The sequence below is a fragment of the Furipterus horrens genome, unplaced genomic scaffold (assembly GCF_987537825.1).
Source record: "Furipterus horrens unplaced genomic scaffold, mFurHor1.1.pri manual_scaffold_2, whole genome shotgun sequence".
Classification (NCBI taxonomy): Eukaryota; Metazoa; Chordata; class Mammalia; order Chiroptera; family Furipteridae; genus Furipterus; species Furipterus horrens.
This window is the reverse complement of record NW_028327172.1, coordinates 171,840,215-171,862,582: the sequence shown is the minus strand read 5'-3', so window position 1 is coordinate 171,862,582 and position 22,368 is coordinate 171,840,215. Positions and strand designations below refer to the sequence as shown.

The 22,368-nt window shown below is 33.7% G+C and overlaps 1 protein-coding gene across 4 annotated transcripts in view; it reads right to left on the bottom strand.

Moving 5' to 3' along the window:
- ANKRD17 (ankyrin repeat domain 17) overlaps positions 1-22,368 on the bottom strand; it is a 150,750-nt gene that overhangs the window by 59,827 nt on the left and 68,555 nt on the right. For 3 of the 4 annotated variants that reach the window (XM_090266774.1, XM_090266776.1, XM_090266775.1), the window contains 14 exons: positions 22,061-22,214; positions 18,807-18,963; positions 15,549-15,696; positions 15,168-15,315; positions 13,968-14,201; positions 11,186-11,280; positions 9,028-9,265; positions 7,031-7,222; positions 6,549-6,658; positions 4,555-4,642; positions 3,268-3,395; positions 2,874-3,017; positions 2,370-2,472; positions 148-900 (listed from right to left, as the gene is read on the bottom strand). In XM_090266774.1, the coding sequence (XP_090122900.1) occupies positions 148-900; positions 2,370-2,472; positions 2,874-3,017; positions 3,268-3,395; positions 4,555-4,642; positions 6,549-6,658; positions 7,031-7,222; positions 9,028-9,265; positions 11,186-11,280; positions 13,968-14,201; positions 15,168-15,315; positions 15,549-15,696; positions 18,807-18,963; positions 22,061-22,214 (2,692 nt within the window). The remainder of the gene's footprint in view (positions 1-147; positions 901-2,369; positions 2,473-2,873; positions 3,018-3,267; positions 3,396-4,554; positions 4,643-6,548; positions 6,659-7,030; positions 7,223-9,027; positions 9,266-11,185; positions 11,281-13,967; positions 14,202-15,167; positions 15,316-15,548; positions 15,697-18,806; positions 18,964-22,060; positions 22,215-22,368) is intronic. The other variant, XM_090266777.1, reaches the window with a different exon arrangement.

The following is a 22,368-nucleotide window of genomic DNA, read 5'->3' as shown; positions in this document are numbered from 1 at the left end:
AGATTGAACTAATATTTCTAAAGATATACATGGTTCAAGAGTCCAAAAATAGTTCCCAAGTTGGGCAATGGCAAAAAATTCGGGCACACTCTTACTCGCCTTAAGCAAATCATATTTTGATACCTGCTCATAACAATATAAACCCACCTGCCATGATGTCATCCAGCGTGTCATTGAGGGTCTGAGCAGGGCTGGCTACCATTAACCCTTGTTGTGTTTCTGTCAGAATTCCTTGCCCCAGCCCTGCCAACTGTGCTTGGCCCAGTACTGGCTGTCCAACTATCACTCCTTGCAGTTCTGTAAGATTTGCGATGGACCCTGGAGGCAAGGGACCTGCCGCCAGAGGCAAAGCTTGAGGCATGGCCAGAGGCTGGATTGGTGCAAAACCCATCTGAGCAGCAGTCTGCTGGGGTTCATCTTTAAGCAAAACGGGATCCACCTGCTGTAGTCGTGCATAGTCTCCTTCGGAAAGCTGTTCTCCAACCCCAACAGGAGTTAGTAGTCCCAGATGTTGGCAAGATTGCTGCTGCTGCTGCTGAAGTTGGATTCTTTGAGCTTTAACTTCTAGATACTGCTTTTTTAGCTGCTGTTGAGTTTTCAGTTGTAACTCTCGTTCTACTTTCTGTAGTTCCTCCAAAATCTTTTGTTTCTTCTGAATTTGTTCCTCCCTTGTTTTGTTCAGCTCCTCGATCTTCTCCTTGGTAAGTTGATCAGCATGAGCCAGTTCCAAGGACTGCAGCTGTGCATTCTTTTCTATGGCTTCTTTTATCCTCTGTTCCAGTTCTGTTAACTTTCCCTGAGCCTCTTCTACAATGCTCTCTGGAGACTGATTGGTGATGTAACCCTGTACATCCTGGCTGTTTGCTGGCAAATGGCTGCTGGACTTTTGTTTAGAAGCAGCTGTGTGAAAAAGAAACCCCCTCAGAAGTGCACATGAATGGCATCCTCATTACAGAGTTACTGTTGGGAGGTTTAGTGCCAACAGTTATGCACCAAGTTATCATAGCCACAGAAGGTGAAAATGCACTGTGAAGGAGTTAAAAACAAATTCACCTTCTTTATCATAAGTATAAAATGTATGTATATTATGTGCATAGAGTCATCTTTGGGAAATAAATTTCAGAATTTCTAAAATATCACATGGCTAAAATTAGAAAATAAGAGGGATGCGGGTTTGTGATAACTCAGAGGTGCAATTAAAGTAAAATCTAAGGCTATGTGTAATCTGGTTATAATAATGTAAAATTTATCAAAAGAATAAAAAATAATGCTACATTATTAAGATGTAGGGAAAACTTAGACATCTAAGTCAAGGTTTTTCCACATCTAGTAGTCTGTGCCTTTTAAACACACACACATACACACAAAGAGTACCCAAACCACTGATAAGTACCGGGAAATTAAAATCCAACTAAAATATGTCTTTGTTGGGGCCTACCATCTTCAAGACTGATAAAGGCAAGATATAAATTCACAGATTCACACAGCTACCTGGCCAGTAGAGAACTGGGGTTCAGTTTTCCTGGAAGAAAAGATGTTGGACTACATCATCCACTGTATCTTCTGATAGCCAGGTGAAAAAAAACAGATTTGGCTACAGGTACAGCAATCAGTTGTTTGAAGCTATACAAACTGAAAAAGGTGCCAAGGCTCTAGGTTGGTAGCAGTGATTGGAAAGAGCTGGTGGTAATACTTAGTATTCTTGTTGGTAAAATAATATAGATAGCAAAAAACCAAAAAATTTAAACCACATTGGTTCTTCAGGTAAAACTTTTTAAAAAGAAAAACTGATTAAAACTGGTAGCTGTAATGTTTTGGGACATAACTTATGAACATGCACTGTGCAACATCCACAAATCAAATATGGACCTCAGAATTCTAGAGAAACAAGCATATCTGAAGTAACTTTGAATTTCTGGTTGAGAAAAGGTATCCCAGATATAAAATATATATTACACCAGTTACTATAAATTTTAATTTTCATCTAATTTGTTATTTTTATTTGATAATTGTATGCCTCAAATCACTATAGAAATTTAATTTACAAAAAAGCATTACCCTACTATACCCAGCCTAACATTTAACATGAACAGAAATGACTAATTATTAGAAGAAATCATGGATAATCAGAATTGCATCAAAGATGAGCATCTGAATTTCTCTTGCTATAACTTCTAATTCTAGCACAAATTAGTGCTATTAACTATCTTCTCTCCCAATAACAAGCTTTTTGCATTGGTAAAAAAAATCTTTAATGCCAACTTAATATTCAATTTTTGTGGAAAAATAATTTCAAATGGCTAGATTTTTGTAATCTTATCATTTTTACCTGGAGAACATGTTACAAAGTCTTTAGAAGTATAACTAACCTTTATTCCTGATGGGAAGAGTGGTGGCAACATTGGCAGGTGGCTTATCAGGCTCCTGAGGTGGGACAACCATGGGCAGTGCTTGAACTGGTACACGAGGAGCCTAAGACAAAGGAGAGGAATTATATTTCTGCTTTTCTTACACACCATTAAATAATCTGCTTTAAATGAAGAATAAGTTATAAAGACTTATTCAAAATATTCTTAATATGGCATTACTCTCAAAGACATTTTTACTTAAAATATGTTGGTACCCAATTATTTTCCATGACATTTTTTAATTGAACATTGAATTCGAATGGTTTACACTGGTCATAAGAGAACAAAGCAAAGTCCTATCAATCTAGAATATAAATATTATACCAGATGTTCATTAACCACATCAAGTACCTCTACAAAAAGAACTACATATTACAACAAAAAATAATCTAGTTTAAAATGAATCTCTGAGTAAAGGAGGAATAAAAAAACTATAATATAAAATGCTCAAGTTTTCAATCTTACCCTATTTAAATCGTGGGATGGGGGCGTTAACTGAGTGACATCTGGTGGAGGGGCTGAAAGCAAGTTATTAGGATAGTCCAAAAGATAGCAAACAACACTTGTATGGCCACCTTTTGCTGCTTCTATCAACATAGTTGATCCATCCTGAAAGAGTAAATATGGAAGGAAAAAAAAAATTTTTTTAATAAGTTAATTTACAGAACCATTAACGAAGGTAAAAGTAACAGGCCCAGACAATATAATCACAGGTTTAGTAAAGAATACTTTCCTCTAATAAAACAGAAGAAAATATATATGCTTAGAATGCCATTATAAATGGAACTTGTACATGATATTTTCTAATATTCAAGAATAAAGAATCCACAGTGCTACCTGAAACATTTCAGATACATACTTTTAAACGATGAGTAGGATCTGCCCCGTGAGCTAAAAGTAGTTCCACCACGGCCAGATGACCCCCTGCGCAAGCCAGGGACAGTACAGTATGGTCATTATTAGCTGTAGTTCTGTTCACATTCGCTCCTGAAACAGACAAGGGATGAAAAATCATGTTATTAGAGTGTAGTTTCTTAAATTATGGTAAATTTCAAAATCATAAAGAGTAGAGAGACTCGTATAATAAAGTCCCACATAGCCATTACCCAGTTGCAAAGATTATAACCACAGGGCCAAATTTGTTTCACATATACCCACATCAATTCTCTTCTCCCATCTTGAATTATTCTAAAGCAAATCCCAAACATGATATAATTTCATCTATAAATATTTCAGTATGTGTCAGTAAAAGGTCAAGATAAAAGAAAATGCTACTAATGGAATCACTATGTTTAAAAAGTAAAATAGAAAGTTTCATTTACATTTTAAGTTAGTCAGTAGAAAAGAGGACTAAAAAACAATGAAAATAAACACTGCTCCCCATGGGCTAAATATGTAAAGAATGAACACGAAATACAAAGTTAAAATATCACCTTTTTTCAGTGGGGTTATATGGGAATGAAAACAGGTATTTGTCTCGAATATGAAGCACTGTGCTAAACAATGTGGAAAATGGAAATAAAACAAGAAGAAGAAACTAGAATCAAATTCATTAAAAGTAACCAAAAAAGAGGTATGTTTATAATGTAAATAATTCCATTCTTCAAAACATTACGGTAAAAACATACTTCACAAGTAAGTGTTCAAATTGCCTAAAATAATTTTATCAAGTAAGATAGCCCTGATTTATTTTCTTTATCTATAAAAAATTACAAACTGTAGTATTTTTGGTAAAAAGGAAATGGCATAACTTGTCTTTTTAATTGTATACAGTCTTTCTATAGTCTTTCTCTTTGACAAAGTTAAGCAAGCGGCATGAACATAAAAATCCAGGTTTCAAGATATATTATTCCATGAATAGAACATACTTTAAATTACCTAAACCCTCAATGTTTTATATAGAGAAATTTTTCTTTATAAAAATGTTCCTTGACAAAGTTGTTACTCAGTATGACAATTCTTCCTAGTTTGGAACTGTCCTATGTATTGCTGGATGTTTATCAACTACCCACTCACAAAAATCTCAGCATGTGATACCAAAAAAATGTCCTTTATCCTCAATCTTTAAATGTCTAAGGTCAGGGAAGAGATAGCTTTGATTTAAAAACAAAACAAAACAAAAAAAACCCATTTTACACAAACCTACCTTTACTAATTAAGAACTGAACAGTACAAACATGACCAGCTCTTGCAGCTTTCATTAAAGGAGTTCTTCCACCTTCAGATTCATGCTCCTGTTTAAAAAATACAGACTTAATTGATATTTAATTGCTAGTGAACAATTATTCTTTTTTGTGAAAATCAAATGGAAAACAATTGGACTAATTTTTGAATCTAAATATATTAAATATAATCCTTTGAAGGAAAATAAGGGAATACATTATTCAATTTAACAAATCTAAGTTTAGAAACATGTCCTACGGAAATAAATAAGAACTAGAGTTATATTCATGTGATTGTGATGCCCTCATCTAAATTGAGCTGGGTAAGTTTTCCTTCCCTCTCTACAAAAAGGATTATGAAACCTGAACAGTGAATGGCAGAACTCTGACATAGCCCTCTGAAAACAATCAACAGTATAAGCATTAATCTTAACCACTCCAAGTGATTTTCCTTTCGTAAGCTTGTATCCTATTATCACTCTTTCCTTATAACTTTCCATTATCCCTATTTTACCTTTTATAAAAACAACAAGGCTAATGATAACTTAAATAACTCTAAAACCCCTGATTATAAGATACTAGTAGATATTTCAAGATCTCAAAAAGACGAAGAACCTATTGCATTCCTGTGATTGCTGGGTAATTGAGAACATTACTGGAAAAATATTCAGATCTTAGAATATATAGCTTTGAGAAAAAATACCTTTTATAAAGTTATTTTACATATATTTTAACACTCACATATGATGAACAACTTTTGATTTTTCTCTTAAGCCACACATTAGGTTTTCCTAATTGCAATTAACTAAGCAATCAATATTACATTGCTCCATGTTTCACAGCCACTGTGGTAAACCCTGGAAATATAGTTCCTACACTGAAGAAGCTCAAAGTCTAATACGGGAGTAGCATACACACAATAAATTAGAATATAAAGTGTGACATAAGTGCTTCAAGTGTTATACCAACACATGCAGAGCTGAAAGAGACCACAATACTAATCTAATTCAACATTCTCCTTTCATAAATGAGAAAAGAGAAGTTAAATTAAGTTCACAAAACTAGTTCATGGACAGTCTATTTCTTCCTGTACATGAATTTCTGTCATAAACAATGAAGTTCTTTAGGAAAATACATTTATTTATTAATCTCAGTCTCAAGAACATATGAGTGCTTATGTTTTAACTAAAACTAAAACCACCTTTCCATGTCTTACCCCAACCTCTCACAGGTTAAACAGGAAGACTAGTTATGTTATTTTCCCCATACACATTTGTCTTATGCTTCCCTGCCTCTCAGGCTATACTCATTATATACTATTTCTTCCAACTAGAATATCTCTTTTGTCACAATATTGCCATATATGGTGTACCTTTCCAAATTTTACCCAGCTCAAAATTATAATAATCTTAAATGACGCCTTTACCTCTTCTGGCCTTGTTTACTCTGTATACGTACTTTCCCTATGACATCTCTTCATAATCTTCCTTATAATGACCTCAGTATTTCATCCTTCTTACTAAATTAAAAGTTACTTGAAAGAAAAGACTATTTATTAAATCTTCATATTTATATACAACTTTTTATTTACTAATGCTTTGAACACATAAGAACAATTTATTTCCTGAGTACAGTGAAATGCCTCTAAGCTATTATGTTTTTTATACCAAATCAGAAAAGCTGCTTAAAGTGGCTAAATACCTAAAAGAAAATAATTTTGTGTTAACATGTCTTAACACAAAATTTTTTGGTGGGGAACAAGGGGTAGTAGACTCGACGGTCCTGGTAACAAGGACAATACTAATGGATACCAAACAAAGCAGAAAATAAAAATGTGACTAAATGAGATAAATAATGGTAAAAAGACCAACATAAAATTACAAGTCAAGAAATACATTTTGTCTAAATTCTCCATATAGTTTTAATTAATTTCTTGTATTATTTTAAATACTAGGATTGAAAAAGTGACAAAGCTTACCAGATCTGCTCCTGCCTGAAGTAAGACATCTGCTACATCAGTATGACCATTTTCACAGGCATATGTTAGTGCTGTATCCCCTGTTGCTGTTGTTGCATGAACATTAGCTCCTGTAATATTATTAAACAATACACAGACTTAATAAAGCAATCATAAAACACAAACAGTGACATAGAAATTTCTTCTAGATAAGCCATATCTCCTCAGATTAGACAAAATAGCCTTATCCATTTCTAGAAATAAAGCATATTGTCCAGTTCTTTAAAAGCAAAGAATAAAATTAGAAATAAATCACTACTTGAAATTTAAGCTGCAATATTTCAAACAGCAATAAATTATTTATTCAGAATACACACAAATTTTACCACATCACTTTTTCACATATATTCAGTGTATCATAGTATCAGAAAAAATTATTTGCATTTTAACATTTTTACTAAATAAATCATGCAAAGACTTCTCCCAAATGCAAAAATGCCTACCTGCTGCTAATAAGTATTTAACTAACTCCAAATGACCCTCTTGAGCAGCTTCCATTAAAGGGGTGGAACACCCTAGTTCTATATCAGCTCCTGCCTTAATTAGAAAGTCTGCCACTTCCAGAAAGCCTCCACAGCAAGCCAAAGTCAAGGCAGTTTCTTGAGTTTCTTCTGTTTGTGCATTGATATTTGCTCCTAAAATATTTAAAGAAAGCATTAACTTATTCCAGAGATAAGCAAACCACGATTGTTTCCTAATAAATCATACTTCAAAATGAACCTTTACATTACTTTTCTAAATAATAAAATGACTCTCCCCTCTTCTGAGAAGCAGTTAAAAATAAACTATCCAACCATAGCCACTAGTCATATTTGATGTACACAGCTGAAGTAAGATTTATTCAGCCAGAAGTAACAAGTTAGGTGATAAAAGAGTTTAGAAAAATAAACTACATTTTCTACTTTTAAAGATTCAAAAAATCTGATGAAGATGTTGATGGTGATAATAAAAGCTAATGGTTAATATGTTGGTACTATTTTCTAGGCAATATTAAAAGCATTTTAGCCCTGACTGGTATGGCTCAGTGGATTGAGTGTGGGCCTGCAAACCAAAAGGTCACCGGTTCAATTCCCAGTCAGGGCACATGCCTGGGTTGCGGGCCAGTTCCCGGCTAGAGGCATGCAAGAAGCAACTGATAGATATTTCTCTCTCACATGCCAATATTTCTCTCCCTCCCTTCCCCTGTCTCTAAAAATAAATAAAATCTTAAAAAAAAAAAAAATGAAAGCATTTTACATATTATTAGTTCAATTTTACAACTAAGAAAATTAAGGTTAATTAAATTGCCCAAGGTCACAATATTATCATCACTATTACCACCATCACCATAGCTAACACTTAATAAGTATTCTATGACAGTATTCTAAAAGCCTAAAAGCAATATATTTCACGTGTGTGTGTGTGTGTGTGTGTGTGTGTGTGTGTGTGGATATTTTACTTACAAAAACCCTACAGATAACACAATTGAGGAATAGATTAGAAACTTGCTTTTAGTTACAAAATTGACAAGCAGTGGATCTGTGATTCAAACTTAAGAAGTCTCCACCAAAACTATGCTTTTAAAATTCTAGTCAATATTACCTCTCAATAAAAAGGTTTTGATAAATGTGCCATTTTTCTTAAATCTGTCCAAACAAAAACTTTACTACTAAAACAGATATAAAAACTAGAGTACAAATATGGCTAAAGATCGGAGATTACTTCTAATCTTAAAAGTATCTTGACACAGTCAAGTACTCTTCTATTTTTTCCAGAAAAGAAGTCCATGTGTACTGAGCTCTTTGACAGCTTCTGATATGGGCATTCTCATCAAGTTAATGCTTATGGCAGGATTTCTCATACTATGTTTCATGAAACACTAGATATATGACATATTAATGGGTATTCTGCCTCAAGAGAAATTCTCTTATACAAGCTTGAGAAGTGTTGAATCTCACATATACTCCTACATAACCTACTACCCTACCACACCTCCAGTTCTGGTTTTTTGTTTTTCTAATATTTTATTTATTTATTTTTAGAGAGAGGGGAAGGGAGGAAAGAGAAGAAGAGAAACATCAATGTGTGGTTGCCTCTCACGTGCTCCCAACTGGGGACCTGGCCCACAAACCCAAGCATGTGCCCTGATTGGGAATTGAACCGTAGACCCTTTGGTTCGTAGGCCAGCACTCAGTCCACTGAGCCACTCCAGCCAGGGCTCCCATTCTGTTTTTAATCATGCAGCACATGATGGCTGTGAAAGTTCTATATTAAATAAGCGTATTTGATTTTGTTTAGTACAGTACAGAAGGCATTTTCAAAGCATATATTTTATCATTAGCTTTTGTGATGACTCTAATTACAAATCTATTAGAAAGACAAAATATTGAGTTTAATTTTATAAAATTACAATCTTATATTTTACACATTTATGCTTTAGTGCCTTGATTGGAACAATTACCTTGACCTAGAAGTAACGCCACCATTTCTTCATGTCCTTCACGAGCTGCTTCCATCAATGGTGTATAACCTTCATCATTGACTTCTTCCAGGCTAGCTCCTCTTTCAATAAGTAAAGCCGCAAGTTCTACATGCCCACCACATGCAGCCAAAGTCAATGGTGACTCAAATGAATCAGCAGGCATGTTCACTTGGGCACCACTATCAAGAAGTAATCTAGCTACTTCAACATGGCCATCCTAATTATAATGCAATAAAAAAGTTAAATTAGCACCATTAAGAAAAAATGAAGATGTCTCAATTATTAAACAATGAAGCATACTGATCTCCATTCATATAAAAAAATAATAAATCTACACATAATAGTTTAGTAAGCAAATATTATTAAGACCTATTTATATTTCCTTAGTACAAAGTAGGAAACAGATTGAGGATATAAAACATGTAGAACAAAGAACAAAGATGCCTTCAATCAAGAACTTTATTAACTACCTGAAGGATAAAAACACTAAGTACATAAAATAAGAGGCTAATATGAGATAACAACACTGCATGATCAACCCTGCATGTTACCTTAAATGCTAAAAGGATACAGGTTAGGAAGCGAAAGTTGGACTTTTTTGGAAACCTTAAGAACAAGTAATCTTATGATTAGGTAGGCAAAAAAAAGTGCATTAATTTTCAGGAGTGTAAGAACTGTGCACGATGTGTCAGAGGAAAGGCGAACACAAGATGCACATGGCGCTTCTTTGTTGTTCAACATTCAAATGCCAATGAAAATTAAGAAAAAGAAAAAAAGAAATTCTCTCTTATTATCTTCAGTTACCACAGCTTTCCTAACTATTTGCAGCTCTAAGGCTTCCTTTTCCATTCCTTTCTCCTTTTATATATTACCTCACAGGCTTTCATCTTTTTAACATGTTATGCCCATTTTTACCTCTGTGTTTACCATATCACTTTAATGTCTTACTACTAAGGTAAATTTGATGTTTCTCCAGCTCAGAATTTTCCACCTCCATAGTCAATTCCAACATTTCCTGGCTCCTACTAGTATCTTCCATCTATTTATAACACTTATTTTCATTCAGTGCATGCTGGTTAGATCTATAGAACAATCCCTTTTAATTTCTTAATTTACTTATAGGTTGTTACTCTAGTGAAAGTGGCAGATGTTTTAAGTTCCTTATCGTAAGATATAACTGATATGTCTTATACACACTATCTCATTTAATTTCCATAACAACCCCAGAGAAGGATATTATTCCTTATCTTAAAAAATGGGAAACTCAAAACCTTGGAAGGAAGCTTATGTCTGTATAAAGAATAATGTACAGGGGTGAGCAGTGGGGGAAAGATGAGACAACTGTAATAGAAGAACAATAAGAAAATGGAAAAAAAAATTCACTAAAGCAATCACTGGCATGACAATTACAAAAAAAAAAAAATAGACAATTCAAGTCTTATATGTCTACCTAATATTTTGTAAATTAGTAATTAAAAATTAACATCCTTTTGATAACCACTCCCTGAAAGGCAGCTGAGACAAGAAACCTCAAATTCATATGGGGCCTTCATCTATCTTTGGCATGTTTTTCTCATGAATCTGTCAATAATGTTACTATGATCCATTTCCGTATCACGAATCATAGACTGGGACACACAAGTTTAAGAGCACTATTACGGCCCATTCCCACAAATAAGAGTTCTTACAAAAGGAATTCAGGGCTCAAAAAAGACCAAGATAGAGAGAGAATTATGTAACACAAATAATATTCTAGTTTCAAAATTTCATAAAATAGATTATTGGTTTGACAAACATGTTAAACCAGTATTATGTGTATACTCTGTGGATTATAGTCTCCTCTTTAATATCCTTGATCAACTTTTAAAGTTACTTTTTGTGCCAACTATGTAAAGCAGTATAGTTATGTGAGACTAAGAAAATGAAGGTAGTGTAAAGCCTCAGAAAGCACTTCCAACAGAAGTTAATGTTGTACAACTGGTTCTAGAAACTACCGATAATTCAGATAGCTAAGGTTCTGCTCCATATTAAGTCTATGATAAAGAGAATTTCTGAGCCCAAGGAAAAGGCCCTCAATGTACACTATATAATATATAATATATAAATATATTTCATATACATATTTCACCAATCTTACCATGCAAGCCTCCATTAGGGCAGTGTGCATTTCATCCGTTTTATGCTCTTGATCTGCGCCTGCTTCCAGAAGAAATCGCACCATCTCTAGGTGTCCTAAACCAAAAGTGTATTAAGATTACTTAAAAGAGTAAGACAAATTACAATATTTTTAAAAGTTTTACTTAAATTATAGCAATAAATTTTTAAGCATAATACTAAAGTCAGCTACAAGGAACCTCAACTGTTGAATGCAACACATACAAGTGATCTTTACTGTTTACTTTTTACCCTAGTAAGTGTTGCTACTAGAATCCTTGCTGCAGGTGAGCAAAGAAGCTATTAAAATCCAACACCTAGAATACCCCTCTACAACCCTTTTGAAATATATATTTTATTTTATTTATTTTCAGAGAGAGGGGAAGGGAGGGAGACGGAGAAGAAGAGAAACATCGATCGGTTGTTTCACACACACCCAAATGGGGACTTGGCCCTCAACCCAGGAATGTGCCCTGACCAGGAATTGAATAGGCAACCTTTCAGTTCACAGGCCAGCACTCAAACAACTGAGCCACACCAGCCAGAACCCCTCTACAACCTTTCCAGAGCCCAGGCATGCTATAGTTATTATATTTATGGTATAGAGTAAATTAGCTATTATGAACTAGAAGCCTGGGGTAATTATAATCATTGAAGTTATTTCTATGAGAAAAATGTGTTTTAAGTTTCAATAACTAAAACTTTTTAGGAACAACCTGCATGTAAGTTAAAAACTACATATGTAAAAATATTTTTGAAACACCATGTAGTCTATATTTATTCATTTATTCAGATATAAATATACATATATATGCACATGCATATACAAATTCATATTTATGTATCCTCAAAAAAACCATATGCTTCAGTTAAGATAAAGGCACCTTATGAGTAGTTATAAAGACAAATTTTAGAACGGACTTAAGATATAATACACAGTTAAAACAAAACTAACTTTGGTAACTAACTGTAGTACCTGCCATATCTTGTTTTTGCTACCTACTCTCTACCCTCCACCCTCCCTTTCCTCTGTCATCCTCCCTTCCCAAAGATCCACATCAATGTTTAGTCTCAGCCTGAATCCTATCCCTTCCCCATCTCCTCTTTGTCAATCTATGGCCTAGGAGACCTCACCGGAAACAGAGGAAAGGGAGAGGGTCCTTGGATCCATGAAAGTACTAGAGATGTTCTCCACCAGCACAGTTCTGTATCCAGCTCCTAATTAATGCCTGCAAGCCCCAACTCCCGATGCCCCTTGTGGAAAGCAGGGTGGGGCTACAAGCAAAAGAGAGGGAAGAGCAGCTGTATGTAGCCCATTGCAATGCTTTTCTGGCTAGCTGGGACTCAGTAGTAAAACACAGGTAGGTTCAAAAAGTAGTTGTGAAAAGGACAAAGAGCCACCCAACCAGTCTTCCCTGAAGAGGCTGCCCCAAGGCTTAATTCTTCTCCTCCCAGAAGATTGCCCCTGACTAATTATCTAACAGAACTGGGGAACTAAGGACCTCAGCTATGCTTCCTAATCAGCCTATACCTGAAAATCTGTTAACACCAGATAATCAAAGCACTTTAGATAGACCATATATTCCCATTTTACTTAAATTTTAGTCATTTATGTATCTGAGCATTATTTTAACCATGTTTTTAAGGAAATTATTCCAAAAGAACTCACACAATCTTGGCTACTCTCAAATAGAATGAAACAAAACAACACTAGGGCCAGGACTAGGGTGAAGCAACAAAGTCCTCGGTGCAAAATTTAAGGAGGTATTCACTCTCAAGATCAGGTAAGTGAAGATTCAGCCACTGAGAATGAGTGTCTCGCCTTGCAAGAGTATTTTCTTAATGCCTCAAGGTCAAGAATTAATCTCATTTTATGACACAAGCACTGCACAGATGCAGATGTATGAAACATTAAACTGTCATTGCTATGCAGACATAAAATTGCATGAAATTTGCTTTTTAAAAGTTCCTTAGTTGGTAGCCATTTATCTGTCATAAAGGTGAAGTTTGAAAAAATATCCAGCTTTGTGGGTGTATTTTTAGAATGGAGAATATAGAGCATTTGCTAGCTGAAAACCAAAGCATCTTTTCAGACAATTATCTTGCCTTTCCCAAAAAAGAATATTTTTTGTATTATCAATATTTTCAGATTGGTTTGTATCACTTAAAATATCATGTACCCCCTTTGTACAGCTACATATGGGTAAGCATTCTCAATTTTAACCTGCTCTTACTTCTAACTTTACTGAATGTGTTGATAGTACTCTAAAATTGTTCTTTTGAATTCAAACTCCTTCCAGACCATTTCTCATTTCTCTTCTCATATTTCATCTGTTTTCTTCAATATTTCTCTTTATGGTATCATAAAAAATACATTAAGTAACTTCTTGTTAGTAGATCATTCTAGCTACTTTTATTGTGTTTTCTTTTCAAGTTACAGGCTAAATACTCCTGAATTCAATAAGATTCTTTTGTTTGAAACAGAAAAACTATCCTAACATACAACACCATTTAAAAGCACATATTAAAATTAAACAACTTTCTGATAAAGTAAATGGGTCAATAGTAATTTTTCATTGACAATATTTATGATAATCTATATTTTAAAAGTTTACATAGTAGACTTTGACTTTATAAACACTTTTATTTATCAGTCAATTAGATGCTATATACTATTGTTTTAATTTTACTTTTATTTTAATTAAAAACATAAACTGCCAGTCACATATTTAAAACTTCATTATAAAAAATATTTTATACTATACCTTTATAACAAGCTAATGTCAGGGCACTCTCCTTAAATTCATTGGAATGCGTATTAATGCCAGCCCCATTTTCTAGCAGCAATCTGGCTACTTCCACATGGCCAGCACTTCCAGCTTCCATAAGAGGAGTATGACCGTTTTCATTATGGTCCTCAATACTAGCACCGGATTCCAAGAGCACCTTTACAACATCTACATAGCCTCCAGCACAAGCATATGTAAGTGCTGTATTGCCTATTTTAGTGAAGAAAAACAAACAAAAAAATTAACATAAAATAAAATAAAACAATCTAATTTAGCATTAAAAACAACTGAGCAATTCTGAAACTAACTTTTCAGGTGAGAAACAGGTTATATTCATTCTAACTTTAATCAGAGAAATGTTTCACAATCTTTTTTTTTTTAGATTGTAAATATTCATCATATATACATATATACCTCACACTATTCCTTTTAATCATACATATTTATTTCTTCTACAATTTCAAACATCAGTTAACTGATCAGAGTTAAAGCGACTTCAAAAATATTCCTTCTCCCTGGTTACAGGGGGTAAAAAAAAGTCAACTTTCTGGGTAAAATAAGGATTTCTAAAATGCCTTCAAACCAGAATCTGTAGACCTTAATTTAATAATTTTGAAAATCCTGCATGAAAAAAAAAACATAAAATATATTTCCCTATAATTTTAGAGCTTTTATACAAATCTATCTATGCCCAAATTTAAAATAAAAAAAATTAATTTAGACTAAAGTTATGTCCCTTATGGGACACAATGTTTTCATATACTCTCTTTTTCTACAGGTCGCAATTTAAAGGAGTAGGCAATGAAAGATCTCCCTTTTATTCAATATCCTATTTGTTCTCCGTATCTTCTCTCCCTCCTCCCCCCAAAATAGGAAACCAGGGTTTGCTAGCCATAGCTCACGCCTATCTATTTCCAAGAGAGCGGTCCTTCTAACTGGGCCAGTGTTTAATCTAAAAGAATCTTAAAAGGCCAACTAATTGCCCTCACACATGGAATAGGAGAAATTTCATTCAAAATATATCCTATATACTTTACACCTAATTTACAGACTTATGCAAACATGCAGCATTTATAAGAGAATTGCAAAAGCATCACTAATGACCACCTTCATGTGAAATAATTATTATCAAAGAATACTAATAATTTAGCAAAACTAAAAGCAAAAACACATAACCTGTTGAAGACTGTGCATTGACGTCAGCTTTATGAGCTAGCAGCAACTTCACAATTTTGACATGTCCTCCATTAGCAGCAGCCATTAAAGGTGTAATGTCACCTTTGATTCCCCTATCTTCCACATTTGCATGCATTGCCAGCAAAACCTTATAAAAAATTAATATTAGAAAATGATAATTTCATTAAAAAATTTTGAACATGTTAACACCTACATAACCACAATTTATGTAGGAGAAGAGCCAATAAACACAAAATGTAACTAACAAAAACTATTGGTTGAAATGAGTCTAATGGTTGCCATTATTTCCTTACTAAGCAGGGCAGATTAAAAACAAAACAAAATTAAAACACCCATAAGCTTTATTTTGGTAATACAAACCTGTGCAAGCTCATAGTATCCAGCAGAACAAGCTAAACAAAGGAGACTCTCCCCTTCCTCGGTGTGTTCATTTACACTTCGCCCTTCAATGAGTAACTTGCGCACAGCATTTACATCCCCTTCTGAACAGGCTTCTGCCAAACTGCGGCTATTAGGGGAAGAATATTGCAGTATCAGAATATGAGATTATAAAACACTGTACAGCCTTAGTACTGAAGAGTAGTGCTAAGCAAGAATAATCATTTCAATAGGATCCATAGCAAAAATAAAACTGAAAATGACTCAGTTTATTGAGTTTTTAATCGACATATAAAAGTCACTGAATTAAAATTTTTAACATTATAAAAGGTTTTCCACTATGCAAAAATAAAGTACAATTTATTATAATTGTAAAGAAACCAAAATTTTAAAACATAAAATATTATGAACAAAATAAGGTTACAATTACACTTCATTTTGTTCAGTTACTGAAAAATTTTTATAAAATTTCATAAAAAAGTATTTAATAAAATGAGTAAAACCTATACCAATTTATAAGGCCTATGCGAGTTCTTCAATTAAGTAAAGAAAAATCAGGCAGGAAAAATATGAACATGTAATTCTGGCTAATATATGAATACATAATAAGGAGATAATCTTTTATTGAATATTTACTTATGTCATCATGTTCTGGGGGAGCCTGAAAAATATTTGGCAAGGCTAAGGCTGAATTCAAGCAAAAGAAGAATAGAAAAGGTGGAGCAACAGGAACTTACACTAGGAGTCAAGTGCCTGCCCTATTAACCTCCCAAAACAATTCCAACAACAGACATTTCTGAAGATTCTCTCACTTGTGGATATAATTTATTCTAAAAAACATATTAAATCCAAGGCTGTTAGTAAATATTCTTATTATTTCAAATATTAACTCAATTCTTAAAACATGGGGCCGTCACTTCAGATACTAAAGACATCATTAATAGCATCTTTTCTGTACCTCTATTACTAGATTCAGAACATTATCTTTAGCCCAGACTATGGCGAAGTGTCCTAAACAGTCTCCCTGCTTTTACCCTTGCTCTCCTTCAAGTTCTTTTCAATGAAGAAGCCAGAGAGATCTTGTTTAAAGGAAAGTAGATCATGTCACTCTTCTGCTCAGAAGGGCCTCTAATTTCACTCACAATAGAGGACAAACTCCTTACAAGATCTGTGCATTGGTAGCATCCCACATTCTTCCTTTATACCTCTCCGATTTCATCACCTACTATTCTCACTCTTGCTCTTTCCACTTTAGCCACATTGAATTTCCTGCTTTTTATAAAAAATGCTAATTAAGCTCCAAAGCCAAAGTGTATATATTTATTGTCTCTTACCAAGACAGTTCTCTCATCCACAGCTCATTCCCTTACCTATTTCAGGTCTTTGTCTTTTAAGTGAAGATTTCCCTGACCATCCTATTAAAAATGCAAAGTGGCCTCCAACCTCAAATATGGCCCTAGCACTTTCCCATTCAATTTTCTTCCCCATATTTCTTACCACTGTGTGCCATACTACATATTTTATCCACTTGTACTCTCTCTTTACCAAAGTCAAAGTCTTGTACAGAAGTTAATAAGCTTGTCTCTTATTTTCCATTTTATAGGATACCAACTGTTCCTAGAGTCTCAGTGTTCTCTACCATCTTTAAGCAAGTTTAGAACAAGTCCTTCCCACAAGACATTTCCTGTATAAGAACATACCTTTTCTCTCTTTCAAGTGGTCTCTCATTCTCTCTCCCTGCCTCAGGCACACACCATCCTCTACCTTCCCTTTTGGACTTTCATTCAATTTTCACATGTGTATGCTAGCATTAAAATAATCTTACAAAAACTATTCTAGCAACAGTTGAACTTAAGAACTCACGAGCAAAGGATATGCTAAATTTGGCACATTGTATGCACTCAACTAATGTAAAATCTGGCACAGAGCAGTCACTGTACTCCACTATTTCTCAAGCCTTGCTGAATAAATATGGCTGTCACAAACATGTTCTACTGTTTTTACTGACAATTTCTAGTATTTTCAATGTCAAAGAATCTATGATTTTTTTTCTTATTCTATTTCTACTTTTAATTAGCCTTAATACACTCTTCAAGGAGCTTTTAATATTGTCTTGCCAGTTTCAGCAGGCATCACATTAAATATATCTGGAGATCAGTAATACTGAATGCCTGAAAAACTGAACTATTAAACAAGGAATAGAATCTGAGGTTACCTAAAGAAGAATCATCATATGAAAAGAATGCAAAAATAAATTAATTAGAACAAAAAAGCCCATACAAATAACAAATAAAGACAATACAGAGCCAACAGAAACAACAAATTCATACTCTCATATCATTGCTTCTCTTTCTTTCTCTCTCCCCTTCTCTCTCTCTCTAAAATCAATGAACATATTCCTGAGTAATAAATAATAAAAAAAAATAAAAGAATATTCCTATTTTCTCAACTACTTAAAGGCAACTGCTAAAATAAAATTGCTTCTTTTTAAAGAAAAAAAGAACTTTCAAGTGAAAAAAGGAAGATGTATTAATGATTTTTTCAGCTGTTTCTTTGCAGTTTACATCCACTTTTTTTACTATACTACGTAGATAATTGTTTTTACATGAGATAGTGATTTTTATTGCAATCATTATCAGAAAACCTTAAAAAGCTAATTCACAAAATATTGAGTGAGCCCTTACTATACTACATAAAAGGAATTGTAACATATACAAAAATAAATGTATTGCTACAATGTTCTTGAATGTAGCACTTACATTCAAGTAATGGGAACTAGATCTACGCCATTTTTTGACCAATCATAAAACGAACATATAAAAACCTTGCCCTTTAAAGAGTCAGATCTATGTATATGAACTGGAAAATGGCACAACAATTAGAAAGCATTTACTTCTTTGACACCAAAACATTAAAAGAAAACAAAATCTAAATCAGCAAAAGGTCTTTTATAACACATCCGCTAAGAAGTCATCTTTGCAGTCAGGCAGATAGTGGAATCCCAGCTCTGCCACTTGTTACTTATTTAAACTTGATTAAGTTACTCACTTCTCTTATGCTTTTCATGAGTAAAATGGGTATAAAAACAAAATCCATGCCTAAGACTTTTTGTGAGTATAAACAAGATAACACATGCAAAGTGCCCAGTGTAGTGCGAGGCATAAAATAAATGTTAGTTATTTTTAAAGTTATTTTTAAGAAAAGTTTCTTATATTGATCACAATGAAAAAATGTACTTACTTGTCCGACTGCCCTGCATTTGCTGTGCTTTCAGCTCTCATGCGGGTAAGTGCAGCAGCAGCTTCATCCAACGCACAACTAACAGATGATGTCAATCTCCGAAGCACTTCAGGATCTGCAAAGGCTTTACCATCCGCCGTGGATAATTTGCCTATTCCTATATCATTTTCACACCAAAATGAATGCACCCAAAAGGAAAATAAAGCAAAATTCAAGTTATTTAATTCATAATGTTACTAAATAACCTACAAATGGTACATTGTAAATATACATTATCTGTCCTGAATCTTTGGGGGAATTGCTCTCCTCTAATTCTCTGACATTGTTATTCCTTTCAAGTGTTCTACAACCACTTGGTTCTGTGGCTCTCCAACACCAGGAATGAATCTTTGGCTTTAATAGGACAACTGGGAATCCTCACTCAGACTTTTGCCATAGGTTTGAAAGAAGAACCTATCTTCAAAGGTTGCCAAATTGCTAAGAGTGAGTCTTGAGCTATTTGGCCACTTACATCACCACAAACGAAAAAGACTACTCCCAAAGTAAATCAACAAAGGAGAAAAGAAAAACAGAAAGGAGACAGAGTTCTGATAAAGTTATTTTTTGACTCACTGACACCAGTAGTGACAGAAGCCAGCATCATGCCCATACTTTTTGGTAGGATGCCCACTTTTATTTAAGAATGTTTAGTTGGGCTACTATTACTTGTGACCAAAAATGGCCTAATAAAACATAGGCTACATAAAAGATAACATATTTAATTACCTATTTATTTTAAATTATGACTGTGACTTACACATAAAATCTTACCTTAATGTGCTATCTTTAAAAAATTCATAATAACAAAAGAAAAAATTCAAAAGCAGAAATGGTTAGTAACCATCTGCATGAAACATAACTCATTCTCTTCCAAGTACCGCTATAAAGAAAGTTTATCTCTAACTTTTATTATTCTAACTTAGTAGTGCTTAATCCAGGTTATGCCTCAAGGAGCGGAGCTTTACAAAAATACAGATGCTGAGCTCTCCTGTATCTAAAAATGCAATTCAGTAAGTAGGAAATAAGGCCTAGGCATCTACATATAAAATCTCTAAAAAGATTCTGATGTACAGCCAGGATTAAGAACCTTTGCTCCAACTTGATGATAAACATCTAATGTTATGATGGATGTTCTTTGGATATGCAATGGTATTATGATTAGATTTCTTTTTTAAAAGTTCTTAATTTAGAGTTACATACTGAAGTATATATTTATATATGAAATATAATGCTTAGGTTTGCTTTATATTAACATGTGGAGTGGGAGTTAGTGAGGTGGTAATGTGTAGTGATAAAACAAAAGTGTTCATACACTGATGGCGGTTGAAGCTGGATGATGGATATGTCAAGGGTTCACTGTACTATTCTCTCTGGGTTTATATGTGATATTTTTTATTTAAAAAATGGAAGAAAATAAATGAGGAAAGGAAAGGAAAAGTGAGAGAAGGAAAAAGGAAGAAAGGGAGGAGGCTGGTTAGCTTGTTAGCTACTGTAAAGAAAATAGAATGGAACACTACCTTCAAAAGCAGCTCCTTTCAGCTGCAATCTGCTTTCATGTAGCAGCATCTCTGAACTTGGTTCTGCCTCTTGGAGCCACAGAAAACAAACATCCCTCTTGTATTCAATCTGAGTTTTCTCATCTTCAGGAGAAAAATTCCCTGTTCCTCTTATGACATTGTTTTCAAATAATTTCACAATCCCTGTTTCCCTCACATAAACTTCTATAATAACATCAAATTTCTGGCAAATGATAAATTATATGTCTATTATTCTGTACAAATAGTTTTCTATACTCAAGGACAGGACCTGGCATGTGCCCCTACTATGTTTTTATCTGTATTTGGTTAAGATCCCTTTAATAATCCATCCTAGAATTTTACCCAGGATAGAAATAAAACTTAAACATGAGTCTTTGATGCTGTATTAAAAGACATTTACTGAAAAAACTACCAAAGACCAGTTGGTCAGTTTTATGCTATAATTAAGTAGCAGTTTTTAACAAGCATTGCATGTACAATATATAACATACAGAGGTGCTCAAACCATGAACAATTAATGCTTACAGTATATTTATGTCTACTTTAGAAAAGAAAACATGGTTGTTTAAATAATCAAGTTACTTAACTTATAATTAAGGAGGTATATATATACTTATATATGTATACTGCTAAATCTTTGATTATGTTATGTAATCTCTAATTATGTTATGTAATTAAAACACTTTGCCTATAAGGACAATATAATAATGATACACTTTACAAAAATGTAATGATGATTCACTTCTTAGGGTTTCAAGACACAGTCTTTGACAAAAAACTGGGGGAAATCATATAGGGTCAATTCTCATTATTCATGGTATATATGTTCTGTAGAGTTGCTGGGAACATTGAATTAATGCATATTGAACCACTGCTCCTACAGGAAAACAGGGGTAGGTTTCTTTAGGCCTCTGGTCATAACATTTGCTTTAACCAATCAATATATGTTTGTTTTATGTGTTTTTGTTTGAAGACAACCTTATTTAATGTAGTTGATTCATTTACACTAAACATATAACTAACAGCATTATATAACTCATGCATGCGAGAAGCTTATCTAACACGTATTTTTCTTAAGGAACACCACAGCCTCCTCACATTTAGAAACACTAGGGAGCATTTCAGCATTATACTTGGGAGACATTTTAAACAGTGAAATTACCAATAAAAGGCACACAAATTTTAAAAATGTGGCACTAAGTAGATCATGAAAAGGACACTTGTTTACAGTAGGAGAGCTGAACAAAAGGCAGAACATCACCTCATTCCACCTCAGCGGGGAACATGTGTATAGGACAACTCAAATTTTTTACCATCCTGTACATTTCTATGAAAGGCTGAGAAAGTGCTGCGAGTACTAATTTTGCAGTACAAATACATTTTATCAAGTAGGCAAATTCACAAATACGGAATTTGGGACTAATGAAAACTGACTATATAAGAAATCCCTTTTTTTTGAAAATGGTGACAACAACCTTGTATCTTACTCTGGTAATGAAAATATTCTTTAATGAAGCATTTCATGTAATTCTCTAAAAAATAACACATCAAACTTTATGAACAGTATTATGCTAAATATCCAAGATCACACATTGATAACAACAGGAATTTTTTATATTTATTGTTAACTTTATATGATTAAGTAGATTTATTACTATGTGTGGTTTGCAGACATACCTGCAGCTTCTAGTAAAGCTTCCAGTCTAGCTTGTGTTTCTGGATCTACTGTCCTGAGGTCTGCACCATCAGCAGTACCTGATAAGAGTAACTTGGAAGCCGTTTCCAGCATTGGGTTTTCCAAATCATCCTGATCCAAAATGAAAGACTCCACCTAGAAAACAAATAGAAAGGAAGGGAGAAATGAAAGGAGAAAGGGAAAATAGAAAGAAATAAACAAAAAAAAAAAGAGAAGAGAAAAAGTATTTTAAAGTAAATATAAATGATAATAAATGCGATATAGTCCTAAATAAATTCAATGGGATTAT